This window comes from Eubalaena glacialis, chromosome 1 (assembly GCF_028564815.1).
Source record: "Eubalaena glacialis isolate mEubGla1 chromosome 1, mEubGla1.1.hap2.+ XY, whole genome shotgun sequence".
Classification (NCBI taxonomy): domain Eukaryota; kingdom Metazoa; phylum Chordata; class Mammalia; order Artiodactyla; family Balaenidae; genus Eubalaena; species Eubalaena glacialis.
Genome location: NC_083716.1, coordinates 163,082,608 through 163,098,064, shown reverse-complemented (window position 1 = coordinate 163,098,064; position 15,457 = coordinate 163,082,608). Strand labels below are relative to the sequence as shown.

Here is a 15,457-nt window from a genome sequence, read left to right as displayed (position 1 = left end):
AGTACCTGTCTCTGCTGCAACACAGCCCTTTAGTGACCATGATTTCCAGTGGGTAGAGATAAAACTTGTCCATTTCCATTTTACTGGTGGACTATTTGGTAATACGTTTTGTCCTCCATTCTCTGCTCAGTCTACTCTAGTCTTTATGGAATAGAAAATTAGATCTTGTCCTCAAAAGGCAGATATTGGCTTATTGATGTTTTTTCTCTTTATTTCATATATTCTCACTCCTCCTGATAGCACAGCATTCATATGCTGACATTTCATTCATACAATTCTGAATTCCTTTCTCCCCCTCTAAACGTGAAAATAAGAATGATTATTTTTCTAACCCCAGCTCTGACACAATCAAGCACTCAAATGTTTGTTGAATGGATTGTCTCATTTTATTTCATACTAAATAAGTAAAGATTTTGAAGTTACTTTTTTATACACTATCTAAACTTGATTTTATAAAACAGAAAACTTTCTTGTTCTACCAGTTAATTTACAGAGCAAAGAATTTAAATGAATTAATATTCCATTTAGTTACCATCTAATTCAAGTGGTTTTAATTAATAAATAAAACTTAAGCGTCTGAGTCTCTATCTGAATAAAGATAAAAATGTATTAGTGCTACTCTCTTGCATATTTAATAAACAGCACTGCATTACCCTTCCAAACCTTATCTGAGGATAAATACATCTTTTCTTTTCCAGAAACCTTCAATGGTTCCCCATTTCCTAAAGAACAAAGTTAAAAATTCATTTCCCCAGCACTCAAAGTCCTTTAAAATCTGTCTTTATCCTAACTTTCAACCTAAAATCTAGAAATCCCCTTTGAGTCTGACTCTGCCCCAATCAACCGATTCACTGATTTCTTACATCATCATTTTGGGAAAGCCAATAGCTTTCCCCTGATAATTTATTCCCTCCTGGTACTTGCTCCCTCCCAATTTTCAAATGTCCACATAATTTATATGTGTCAGGGCCTCTCACAGCAGTTTACTTGGTATCTCTCTTATAGCAGCCACCACTTTCTATATTGTAATGTACATGTCATGTCTCCAGTAGACTGTGTGATTCCTGAAGACAGATGTTCTATTTGATTAAACTTTGGATATTTCATAGTACCTAGCCCAGTACCATTGAATAAATGGATGCAAAAATTGTATCAATCGTTTTTATTAAAGTTTTGGGAAAAAACAGTGCTTCACTACTGTTCAGAACTTTTAATCATTCTTTGTAAGACTTCAGAGGCTTGGCCCCAAAGGAAACTGCTGAGGAAGATTGCAACCTAAATTAATTAGTATACTGCAGAAACTCAATAAATGTAAAATTGCTAAAGTCTGAAAGCCTACCTTTCAGACAGGTAAGCCTGCCAGAGTACTTTTCTCCTAATTAAATAAGACATTTTTTTACCAAAGGTCATGGCCACCTCCTTCTTTGTCCTCCAGAAATATTCCTATATGCGTAAATATTTTATAAATACTATATAAATGTTATGATTATTTTGCCTTAAAGGAGTCTAGGCACCTGAGTCAGGGACACAGCATAACACTGTGGTTCAAAGTGTGGGCTCAAAAGTCTGACAAACCAGGCTATGAGCCCTTTCTTCCCTCTTCTTAGTTTTGCAACCTTGGGGAAATTAATTAACCTTTTCAGATCTCAGTTTCTTATATGTAAATGAGCATAATAATAGTACCTACCCTCAATGCCACTGTGAGAACTAATCGAAACAGTGTATCTATAAAGCACTTGGCACAGTAAACCTCATAATTGTTCATTATTACAATTTATTTTCCTTCCTGACATTGCTATGTCCATGTGGACTGGAGAAGGGCTCAGAGTGAATTATAAATAAAACTATGAAAGGCAAAAGCAAAATCAAAGGTCAAAATTTTATAAAGTCTATTAACTTTTGAAAACTATTTATAAACTTGATCGAAAATTATCTGGGACATACATGCCTTTATTCCAAGGTGACTGTCCATATGTCCCACTTTTTGTATGACTATAAATATTATCACCTGAAAGTTCCAGTGGTCATCATAATTTATGCGGGGCAATTCCAATACTGACAGTGCATTTTAAGCAATCACACTCTTCTACCCTCCCCCCAAAAGGTAAAGCCATATTTTTTAAAAACAAGAAAAATGTGGTGTTAGTTTTTTTTTCTTTCTTTTTAATTAATTAATTAATTTATTTATTTAACGGCTGCGTTGGGTCTTCGTTGCTGTGTACGGGCTTTCTCTAGTTGCGCGAGTGGGGGCTACTCTTCGTTGTGGTGCGCGGGCTTCTCATTGCAGTGGCTTCTCTTGTTGTGGAGCACAGGCTCTAGGCACGTGGGCTTCAGTAGTTGTGGCACGTGGGCTCAGTAGTTGTGGCTCGCGGGCTCTAGAGTGCAGGGTCAGTAATTGTGGCGCACGGGCTTACTTGTTCCGCGGCATGTGGGATCTTCACAGACAAGGGCTCAAACCCGTGTCCCCTGAGTTGGCAGGCGGATTCTTAACCACTGCACCACCAGGGAAGTCCCAAATGTGGTGTTAGTTTTAACACTTTAATTCACAAGTTTTCAGTTTCCTCTCACACCTACTCACAGGAACTCTCCCCTGAAGCACTAAAGATTAATCAAACAAAATCAATGTTTATTAAACATTTACTGTTTAATAAATAAGTACATGGCTAGGCGTTAATGTTACGAGGAGATCATTTAGAAAGAAACAAAAGAGGGAATTCCCTGGCAGTCCAGTGATTAGGACTCTGCTCTTTCCCTGCCAGGGCCTAGGTTCAATCCCTGACTGGGAAACTAAGATCCTGCAAGGCTACCTGTGTCCCCAGATTTATAAGAAGAAACCAGGGAGTATCCCAGACAGGACCAAGGGAAACATGGAGGTATGGCATTGAGATTCCAGTCAACAATTCCACTCATCTTCTTGATTTCCCCCAATTCAGAGCAGCAGTGAAGAGGTCTTAAGGGATACAAGTGGATGAAAGTAACTTTGCAAAACCTTAAAATACCAGATAAGGTGATACTGTTTTATAAATGATCTGAAACCAGAATGGTCCCTAGGAAATATTTTCTTGACTGGGATTTATACATCCTACTAGACAGGGAGTTTTGGCTAAGTCTCTCTAGTGTCTCTGAGAATGAAGACAAGACACTCAATTCACATTTTCAGACTGTGTACTCCATACTGGTATTTGAATGAAAGCATGGCACTTAAACTCCAGTGCAAACTGGCATTAAGTGATAACAAAGCCCTTTACTGAACTTGCATTGTAATACCCAACTCCTGTTCCATTGGTTGTTAAAATTCTGGCACTCCCTCTTAACCACACCGTGAAATCATAGGAGGTACTGGTCTCTGGCTCCAGCTCCTGGCACAGCGCTACTCTAACCCTTGTAATGTCCTACGTTACAAGAGCACCAGAAACATCTTTTGTTCTAATGTTTGGTCCATGACCCTGGTTCCTGACACGGAGCTCCTACATCCCTTGGAATTTCCTGGGATTAGAGCATCTAATAGGAACATCTTTTGTTTTAATGAGGTGACTCTGGGTGGGCTCCTGGATAGCTCCTGGATGGGGCTGGTCACCAGAAAGACCAAGCCATGATTAGATGCTTGGAATATTCAGCTCCACCTCCCATCCTCCAGGAATGGGAGAGGGGCTGGAGACTGAGTTGGTTATCGATCATATCTATATGATGAAACCTCCATAAAAATCCCAAAAGTATAGGGTTCAGAGAATTTCTGGGTTGGGCAACACATCTATGTGACAGGAGGGTCATATACCCCAACTCCATGGGCACAGAAGCTCCTGCACTTGGGACCTTTCTGGACCTCAACCTATGTAACTCTTCATCTGGCTGTTCACACATATCCTTTACTATATCCTTTATAATAAACTGGTAAATGCAAATAAATGTTACCCTGAGTTCTGTGAGGCATTCTGGCAAATTATCAAACTCAAGAAGAGGTCAAGGAAACGCCAAGTTATAGCTGGTTGATCAGAAGTACTAGTGACAACCTGGGACCGGCGATCCGTGTATGGAGTGGGGGCATCCTTGTGGGACTGAGCCCTTAACTTGTGGGGTCTGATGCTCACTCCAGATAGGCAATGTCAGAATTGTAGGACACTCAGCTGATGTCGCAGAGAATTGCTTGGTGTGGGGGAAAAGTCCACACATCTGGTGTTAGAAGTACTGCGTGTGTGAGTAAAAGAGAAACACAGAAGTGCTTTCCCCATATGCTCACTCTGCCTCAGTTTCCTTATATGTAAAAGAAGAAGAATGTCTACTTCACATATTTTTTGTGAAAATTAAGTTAACATGTGTAAATAATTTAGAACAATCATAGCTTATAATTATTTTTGTTATCACTGGCTAATGTACTTATCTTTGTCTATATACAAGCAACAACTCTTTCTTAGATGTTCCTCTCCCTCCCCTTTTCTTGAAGGTAAATTTTATTTCATTTCCCAAGCATGTGTAATATGTTCCAGATTCAAGATCAGTTAAAGAATTGCAGGTTCCTTCCCTTCATAACTTTATATCCCTTTTGTCTTCTGTGATGATGAGAAGGCTCTTCTGGGGTTTCTAAGCAGACCTCTCCCCATGTCACTTCCACATCACCAGTTCTCATAGCAGACTACACATTGTCTATGGACTGACCAAAAGCCAGATACGAAAATAGTTCATTTTCCATAGTTTTATTGAAAAAAATAGCTAGAAACATAAATCTTCATTTGGAGATGAGCGTGATTTAAAACCATGACTCATATCCATTTCATTTTACAGATGGTGACTGAGGCCCAGAGAGACAAATTAACTTGCCTGAGGACGTGCGGCCCTGGGTGGAGGAGGTGGAGGAGGACTCATTATGCATGGTGCTCATGCAGACTGGCCACGTGACCTCAGATTTCCCCAAAGCATTTGTGGGTGCACTGCAGCAGCACTGGTCTTTTTAAATACCTGTTCTCTCAAATAGCTATTCTAACTCTTCCAACTTGGGAGCAGCACCACTTAGTACTCCATACCAGTTAGGAGTTAGAAATATCCTTCAGGGCTTCCCTGGTGGCGCAGTGGTTAAGAGTCTGCCTGCCAATGCAGGGGACACGGGTTCGAGCCCTGGTCTGGGAAGATCCCACATGCCGCAGAGCGGCTTGGCCCGTGAGCCACAACTACTGAGCCTGCGCGTCTGGAGCCTGTGCTCCGCAACAAGAGGGGCCGCGATAGTGAGAGGCCCGCGCACCGCGATGAAGAGTGGCCCCCGCTTGCCACAACTAGAGAAAGCCCTTGCACAGAAACGAAGACCCAACACAGCCATAAAAAAATAAATAAATAAATAAAAAAGAAATATCCTTCAGTGCATTTTAGCTCTAAGTGGCCCCAGAGTGGCATAAAAGAGTTAACACGCTCCCCTAACAAGAACTTATGTTACCCAAAAGCAATCCTCTAGAAAATAGGAAAAGGAAAAGGATTCATGGGTCTGTATCTAATATTGGAACAAGTCTTTGTGCTCCCATGAAAGTCCCTAAAATAATCATTTTTTACAGCATTGTTCAATAATTGATGTATGAAATGATAATGCTGACTCAGAAGCAAAGATTTAATTATATCCCATATACTCCATTTAATAAGGAAGAGAAGAATGTAATCCATTTTAGAAAGAATAATGATGGCTTTTAAGTTTGATATTTAGAGTTTAATAATGTAGTCAACTTCCTACTGAACAGTTCCATTCAGTTGCCCAACACGTGTCTCAAACTCAATGTGTCCAAAATAAACTCAATATCCACCCTCAAATCATCTCCTCCTCCATCTCCGCTCTCAGGAACCTGGATCAAATAATGCCCTGCAAGAAACCTGAGATCTGTCCTTGACATTTCCATCTCCTCCACCTGCCAGAGCCAGTCAAGCAAGCTCCCAGTATCTCAAATACCTCTTCATTTTACCCACTTCTCTCACAACTCACTGGCACTACTCTGCTCTAAGCAGGCCTCACTTCCCACACAGAATTCACGAAAGGCTACCACAACTTCCTACCCTGCCTCCGTGAAGAGATGGCTCTTCCCCAGTCTAGTCTCCACATGTGATCTTTCCACAACACAGAGGTGATCATGTCTGCTGTTTTTTAAACCTCTTCAGTGGCTTCCCATTTTTTTCAAATCCATTCAGTGGCTCTTATTCACTAGCTTAGTTATCTGTATAATGTAATAGATACATCAAACCCACATCCAAAACAAATCTAGGACCCTAGTAACGCCCCACATTCAGTCAAAATACTCACACCCACCCCATGCCACTGTTGCCCCCTACACATGACAAATGACATCCTAAATCCTATGTTCATAATTAGCTTTATTGCTTTATAAAAAGTCTTGTCGTATCTCTGTAGAGTCCTAAAGTGTGTATTTTAAATTTTTAGTTAGTTTTAGCTTTTCAAACTGTACCATGCCATATATCATCTCTGAAAGATATCAGTATAACTTCTGTACTTACTATTGTATCATGAGGATTAATTCATACTGGTACAGGTTGCTGTAGTTCATTCATTTTGACTAAAATATACTATTCTCTTTCATTTTATATCACTATTCATAAATCAGTTTTTCCTTTGACTGACCTATGGATTATTTTCAGCTTTTATTTTTATGAACAGTAGCACTATGAAATATTTGTTTATAAGGAAAAACTTATATCACTAGGAGTGCTGAGTCATCCATGAATTTTTTAGATTTCAGAGATGATGCCAAAACGTTATCTGAAGTTACTATAAAAATGTGGAGATGCATCACCTCTAACAACTGGTATTATCAGCCTTTTTAATTTTTGCCAATTGAATGAATATAAATATATCATTATAGTCTTGGTCTGCATTTCCCTCATCACAATTAATGTTAAATATTTTTTCATAAGGTTCTATTTTTGTTTTGTTATATTTGTTTCCTTTTCCAAGAAGTGTCTATTCATGTTTATTGCCCATTTTTTCCTGTTGGCCTATGTGGGCTTCTCTTACTAATAACGGGAGTTATTTATATATACCTGACAATAACCTCTCAGTTACATGTTCTTTGAACATCTTCTACAGTTTGTAACTTCCCTTTTTACTTTTTCTAAGGTATATTTAAGTGAATCAACTTTCTCAATTTTAATATAGTCAAATTTATCAATATTTTCTTTTATGGTCAATGATTTTGTATAGAGTTTTAGAATTGTTCCTTAATTCATGGTCTTATAAATGCCTATTTTTTTTTCTGCTAAAAGTTGTTTTCTTGTGACATTAATATTTCCAAAGTATATCTTGGTTTATGACATGAGTTAAGCATCCAGCTTCATCTGTTTTCCACCCAGATTACCATTTTATTTTCAGCTATACTTATTGAAGAGCTCTTCTTTCCCCCATTGATCTGTAGTGCTTCCTCAGTCATATACTGAATGTTCCAAACGTATGTGTGTGTACTTCTAGGATCTCTATTCTGTTGCATTGTGCAGTTTGTCTACCCTTTGTGCCAATTACTATAGTCTTGATCACCAAGATTTTGTTAAGGAATTTGCCAAAAGTCACACAACTAATTCAAGGCAGAGGAGGTGAGGACTAGGTTGGTCAACAAAGCTGGGCTTTTAACTGTGGGGTAATCTTGTTATACCACCTATGAAGCCAGAAGTCCTGATGCTTGGGATTTTTTTCTTTGCCCATTACTGGGCTATGTCCTTCTTCTTCTTTTTTTTTAAATTGAGATATAATTGACATGCAATTTTGTGTAAGTTTAGGATGTACAACATGTTAACTTGAGAGGCACTTAACAAATAATTGATGATTTGGTGAATGAATTAATAACATATCTCAAAAATTAATTCAGAGTGTATGCTAATATTGGGTATTTACAAATTGTTTAAAATTTAGAACTAGAAGGGATCTTAGAAAACACCTAGTCCAAGCCCTTTGTTTAGAACATGAAAATTTCAGTCAAGTGCACTTTGCACAACATCACCTACCTGTAAATAAAATATTATTTGAAATACATGGCACAAATTCCTAAATAAAGTAATATTCTGAAATAATAAGTAACAGTAGAAGATGAAATTAAAAACCATAAAGCCTAATTTTCATTTTTTCAAGACAAATATTACTGTATAACATTAAATAAGTCTTAAAAATAAAGAGAGTATTGTTTAATTTTACATTTTAAGTACATGGAAAAATTACTATTTTTGCCTTGCATCATTAAATTTTACATTTTGAGATTTGAAACTGAGCATTAAGCACTTAAATCAGCAAAACTGCTTTTTTGGTACTTCCAGAAAAGGCTGTCATAGTTTTGCTGAATCAGATTATAACATTTTTTGTGACCAATCTAGAAGTCTCCATTCAACAAATGACAAAGTGATCATTCTAAACTGATGTGATCCATCAAAACACACTTCCACTTTCAGCCAAGCAGCAGCTCAACTGGTTCTAACAAAAAAACAAAAAAGGCTGATTTATTCTGGGATCCTAACCAAAGATCAGCAAATTAATCCCCATATTCATTTATCAAAAACTGATGGACTCATAAAGTTCTCCTCTTTGAATAATTCTAGTTAAAGGCATAAAAAATGCATATAAACTACCTAAATGGGTCTAGGTTCTGTCAGTTCCAAAGTACTTTCTCTCAACTCTTTGTACTAGTCAAAAACTGTAGTGAGAGAATTAGACTCATTTTGAAAAGAGGAAGATAATCAGAATTTCTCCAACTGGGCCAGAGCATTATTGCAAAGCAAACTAAGGATGTCCAACAAACTCTTTCAACAAAAATTAATTTTTGGAAATGCTTTTCTCTGTTTCCCTAAACCTCACACAACTGATAGTATCAATGAAATTCATTTTATTAGCATATTTTGATTAATAAATAACCTCAAAAATATCTGTAACATTAAAAGCAGATTACATTCATTAAATAAATGCAAATCTCAAGTCAGTAATTTAGATTCACTTTTCCAAAAGATACAAACATATCAACAGGGACTCAAAGTTTACCTTTGGTCATGTTTATAAAGAAACATTTTGCTAAGTAGAGAATTAATGTAAACTAGATTTTTTTTAATGTTTAATTCAATGAGAATAAAACTAATTTCAAGCATGCTTAAGTACTTTAGAAGCACTCATTTACTAGGAATATTTTAGAAGTAAATTAATAGGTATTTAAGTCAACAGAAAGCATGGAAAAATTACTTGGAATAACTTCAGGAAATGAATCTCTATGACTTTACTTAATAAATCACCATTTATATAAATTATTATGTTTCTTTAGCATTCACTCTTATCTAGTCATTGAAACTGGTTCCTAAATAGGGAATATTGAGTTAAAGTGACTTTATAATACACTTGAAATTATCTTTTGCCTTTAACATAGGGCAACAACCTGGTAGCCCACAGGTTAAATCTGGCCACCAACATGTGTTTTGTTAAAAATACATTGTGCCTTTTTTTTTGTATTGCTTTTGGAAGTTTTAAGGGCTGTCATGTGTAGTCTCATTTTGCTACAATCCTCACCATCTCACTTCAGTAGTTTTCCTCTTACATGTTATGTGCTTGGACTCTAAAGGCTTATGCTTCTGGAAGCCTAAATTTAAAATTCTGTCCAATTTGAATGTTCACTACAGTCACAAAACATTGGAATTATTAGAATTAGAAGGTACCTTAGAGGTTAGCTAACTCCTCATTTCTTCTGACAAGACACCTGAGGCCAAGAAACGTAAAGTAGCATTCCCATGGTTAAATGTACATTAATAGTTCTGTCCAAATGTACTTCTGAGTCAATAAACTTCTATTTTGAAATTTCATGTTTTGTCATGAGTCACCACCATTTTTATCGGTATGAAAGAAACATTTGCTTCATAAGCACTTACCCCTGAGGGCAGGTAGCAGGGACCTCTCCTTCTTGTCATCACATTTGTTACATTCACTGAAGTACAGGAGTAAGAAGACATCAACAAGAACCCACATCAGTGAAGTGGCTAGAACCACCTTGCAGTAAACAAACCTCCTCATGTCTTTCCTTGATTTCTAGTTAACACAGAGATCGAAGACAGATACAACTGTGATAAATCCAAGCCACAGGGGTGAACTCCAGGATAAAGGCAGGATGCATCCCACTGTATTAAAAAAAAAGAAGAAAAATTAATTATTGAACAGTTTATTTTGCATAAATGTGATATAACATGAAATATATGACTTATTTAATGCTCCCATATATACCGGCACTTGGCCTTCAAGTTCGGAATTAAAAGTCCAAATAAATGAAAGTTGTAAGTAAGCCAGGTGGCTAAAATTCTAACAGCTAATCCTAGATCTGCCACTACTCTGCTGGGCCCTTGACAACTACTTGATTTCTTCAAGTTGTATTGCCTTTTTCTTAAAGTCCTTTCATGGTATTCTGCAAAGCACCAGGCTGTAAAATAGTGCAATTCTAAATTTACTGTGATTCAGCACTTTTAAGGAGCCAATACTGCTGAACTAGAAATCATCCTGGACTACTATATATTGCAGTGGCTAAGAGCTGGACTTTATGCATAGATAGGCCTGGGCCTATTTACTTCCTATGTAGGGGAGACTTTCTAAGCCTCAGTTTTCTCATCTATAAAATGAAAATAATAATGCCAAACTTAAAGATTTGCTATGAGGACCAAATACGATAACACTTGTAAACTGTCCTACAGAACACATAGTTATTAATGTTAAGATATAAAACAAACACACACAGATTCTCAAAAAGGGCAATTACATGGAATAAGTCACCAGTTATTTAGACTTAAAAAGCCCATCTGGTCTGCATAGAAAGTATCCACTACAAATGTGCATTTGAGAATGGGCAGTACACATTCAAAGAAATTATCAGAGAATAATTTCAGAGGATAATACATTAATACAAAGTGACTTAAAATAACCAGAGCAAGAATTCTAAAGGCATGATAAAGACATGTGTGCAATTATTGAGAGATATTCAATACCATACACATATTTGTTTTATTTACACTACATAGAACAATAACTACCTGGTTAATTCATTTCTATCTATACAGTAACTATATCAAAATAAAAGTCTCATATAATTTGCTACATTAAAATAATAGAAACTGAAGTATATATTTATTGATGTGAATAAGATAAGTAACAGTTTTGACAGATATTTGAGGAGAACAGCTATTAAATACAAAGATACTTGGACTATTTCAGAAACACTTGTCTCAAAATAAAAACATCAAAGTACAATTTGCTGAGGCAGAAGTTCTTTAAATTAATGGCAGCTGACTTTGCATCATAAAGCAACACAAATGCTGTTGCCTGTTACAAATCTAACCAGACTAGTAACAAATTCAAAGTTTACAAGAAGTGACAATTTAAAAAATTATTATAACAAAGACTCTACTTTCAATGTCTACATAAAATTTACATTTATTCAACATATATTTAAAACAGAAAGATACAAAATGTACAAATCTAAGGAATGCATGATATTTGAGGTTTATTTGTTATTTTTCTTGAAAAAATGGCATGCTAATTATTTTATTTCGTTTCAACTTCATTTTTCTGTAAAAATTATAACTAAACACTGGAACTCAACCTCTAAACCTGACGATAAGGGAAGGATTCCCACATATATATTTCCTGTTACTTTATGTATATTTCATTGAATATGATATTTGAAACAATTCAAGCTGTTAAATTTTCTCTTTCTTTGGTCCTAAGATGGAACAGGTGCCTTCAGTTTGTTGTAGAAAAAAGTCCTATGGAAAAGCATATATAACACTGATGGTAACTAGATGGTCATTCCCAGATTTAGAAGGAATACCTTAAAATAAAATATCCTATAATAAAAATCTATATATTATATAAGATCTATATATTACAGGATCTTTTTATCATAAAGATCTATAATAAAAGACATAAAAAGAACCATCCCTGGCTGTGTCATAAAATGGAAACATGAGTTTAGGTAGGCATTTTGCCTCTCTGTGCTTCATTTTCTTTGCTTATATTTCCTTCCCCATCCACCTCACAAAATTGTAAGGCTTAAGCAAAATAAAGAATGAGAACATTTTTTAAAAGAAATATAAAGAATATTATTATAATAGAAAACCTGAAATCACTTAATATTAAATATTAAAATGTCTAAGATAAGTCATTTCCTAATAAGAGCCTAACAGTAGAGGTTATTGAGAATTTAATTTAAACTTTAGCCATAATAGAAAGTGAAAATCACATCTTATTGCCACTTCAAGCATCATTCAAATTATTCTAATTTCATACCCTGGTACATCTATATGTCAAGATATTAACACTGAGAAAACTCTGACTTTACTATTTCATGTGATAAAACTAAGCTGCTGTATACATTTTTGTTTATTTATGAAACAATCTTTCCTTACATATTTCAAGTTTTTAATTCTATCTACTGTGAAAACACCTCTACCTAAAACATACTAAATTTTGTCATTCTTTATCTGCTGGTACTTGTAAAATAGTAATCTCGTACACTGTTTCAATACTCTTCTTCATAAGAACAAAACTGATTGAGCAGGAGGATGGTACAATATACAAAGTAACACTAACCAACATAAGCACAGTTGGTGGCCCAGGTCTATTTAAGAGAATCAGCATCTGTATTATGTTTTTATCCCAGTAAGTCCCTATTTATTTGCAAACACTACTCTGTTTCTCAAGCCAAATCCAAGTTCTGCAATATCCCTGGCTTGCCAAATCAGTGTGCAGCATGACTAACTTTGCATAAACTACAGGCTCTTCTATCCAAAAATACGACCCCTTTTCTAATCGTTTCTAAATCTTTTGAGCACAGTTATTCCGCTCTTTAAAAATATTTCTCTAGATAGGAAAACGGCAGGAGTTAGAAAGCTATCAAGTGCCATCTTTTTATTTTTTTAATTAATTAATTAATTTATATTTATTTTTGGCTGCGTTGGGTCTTCGTTGCTGCGCGTGGGCTTTCTCTAGTTGCCGCGAGTGGGGGCTACTCTTCATTGCGGTGCGCGGGCTTTTCATTGCAGTGGCTTCTCTTGTTGCGGAGCACAGGCTCTAGGCGCGCAGGCTTCAGTAGTTGTGGCACGTGGGCGCAGCAGTTGTGGCTCGCAGGCTCTAGAGCGCAGGCTCAGTAGTTGTGGCGCACGGGCTTAGTTGCTCTGAGGCATGTGGGATCTTCCCAGACCAGGGCTCGAACCCGTGTCCCCTGCATTGGCAGGCGGATTCTTAACCACTGCACCACCAGGGAAGTCCTCAAGTGCCATCTTGCTAGTCATATTGCCTTTCCTTTTCTTCTTGCCCCCTAGATAATGGTGTTAGCCAGAAATTCTGAGATATTACAGAACTTTTGTTTGAAAATATACACCATTTTTACTATTCTATAAAAAAATGTATTTCAAATATAAAAAAATAAGATCTAAGTAAAGCTTAGGAGTTTGGTAACTATGTTTTTAAAATAAGAAAGAAATTTTTGTTTTTAATTAGGAAGTTATCACTTACCCGGGGAATCTACTCTAGTTGCTATTAGACATATTTTTATCTGTAGCCAAATATTTTCTTTTGTAGAAAACTGCATAATAGGTGCAAATTTATTAAATCTGTTTTATGAGGCTATACTTGAGGCTGCCAAAGGATAAAGCTCGTGGAAGACTGTGGGCAGTACTTCCAGAACTTTCAGGGACCCAACACACTTTAAATGTTTTAAATAGCTAGGCAGGAGCTTCTGAGAGCTGATGACTGAACAATTATGCAGTTTGGTTTAAGGACTGATAAATCTAGTGAGTAAGCTGTGAAAAAATACCCTGAATTAGTTACAGGTCTTATTGACAGAAAGTCTGATCTTCACATGAATGAAGATTTAAAATTCAGGTGGGCTAGAGGAATCTATCTGCAGCCTAAACCAGAGTCCATCATAAAAACCAATGTAAACCGTAAAACCCATGCCACAAGCAAAGATACACTAAGAGACAAAGAAGCAGTCAATGATAATGTTAAATGAATGCCTCATGTGGAAAGATGGTGGAAAAGAAGAAAAAAAAATTACTTCACTTGTATTTAAACTAAGGAAATTTCAAATATTCATAAAATTTGACTATTAGGATGAAACCAAGCATAAGACCTACAACTCTATATTGCAGAGTTACAATGCCATGATCTGAATCGGGGTTCCCACACTCACTAATTGTAAGGCTTAATTCAAGTTTCTTAGATATTCTATGCCTCCATTTTTCTATTCACAAAATATGAACAGTAGGCGCTACCTCATAAGACTCTGAGTATCTAATGAATTAATACACATAAAGCTCTTATAACAGTGCCTGACACATAGGAGGAGTTCAATATACACTAGTTATTAGTAGTAATATTATCATCATGAACAGCAATAGAAAGAACAAGAAAAAAAGAATGAGAATTCTCTTCCCCAATCCTTCTAGAAGCAGTATATGTTCAGTATGTATGTTTAGGGGGTCAGGAGACAAGATGAGCATCACAAATATATTCAGTATTTAAAGTATATTTATATTAAATTGAAAATGTATTTAACGTTAAATATATTCAATATTTGAGCATTACAAATATATTTTATATTTAATTATGAAAAATATATTTAACAGATGTAGTTGCTGATGGAGTATGGGTTACACAGGATTTTACAATTGTCAAAACTCATTGAACTGTACACTTAAGATCTGTGCATTTCACTCTATGTAAATTATAGCTCATTTTCTTAAGGCAAAACCAAAATGGTTATGTACCTATTATATGATTCCCTGATTTAATGACATTTTGATTAACTAAAGAAATTATAGTCCAATTGCATCAGATAAGAGTGCTTCTACTTATGACCTTTCTGATCTCATTTCTTACCAAGTGACCAGTCCGTTTTCTCTGCCTACTGATATGGTCATAGCTCCCTGCTCTTACTTCCTTCAAATCTTAGCTTCTAGCACACGGAGAGCTTTCCTACCAACCTATATAAAAGAGCACACAACTTAATCACTCTATATTTCCTTAGCTCACTTTATTTTTCTCTTGGTACCTATTAACAACTTCCCAGCATATTAAAAAAAGTTTTTTTGTAATTTGTTTATTATTTGTCCCTTTTTCTTAAATAGTAAGCTGTATGACAACAAGATTTCATATCTCTTACATATGCCCTCTCTCACTTCAATATATTTAAATTTTAAAACTCCAGCAGTGTTTTATGTGCAGAATTGTACTCCTCCCTCCCCCCAAAAGATTCATATGTGAAGTCTTAACCCCCAGTATTTTAGAATGTGACTGTATTTAGGGATAGATCCTTTAAAGAGGTAATTAAGTAAAAATAAGGTCATACAAATGGGCTCTCATCCAATATGACTGGTATCTATCTAAGAAGAGGTTATTAGGACACAGACACACACAGAGGAAAGGCCATGTGAAGACAGAGAAGGTGGTCATCTACACACAACACAG

At 35.9% G+C, this 15,457-nt stretch overlaps 1 protein-coding gene across 1 annotated transcript in view; it reads right to left on the bottom strand.

Moving 5' to 3' along the window:
- The window catches only part of GALNT13 (polypeptide N-acetylgalactosaminyltransferase 13), a 474,459-nt gene extending 464,385 nt beyond the window's left edge, over window positions 1-10,074 (bottom strand). Inside the window, exon 1 of the mRNA XM_061200203.1 lies at window positions 9,874-10,074. Coding sequence (XP_061056186.1) covers window positions 9,874-10,015 — 142 coding nt within the window. The 5' untranslated portion in view covers window positions 10,016-10,074. The remainder of the gene's footprint in view (window positions 1-9,873) is intronic.
- Between the last annotated feature and the right edge of the window lie 5,383 nt (window positions 10,075-15,457).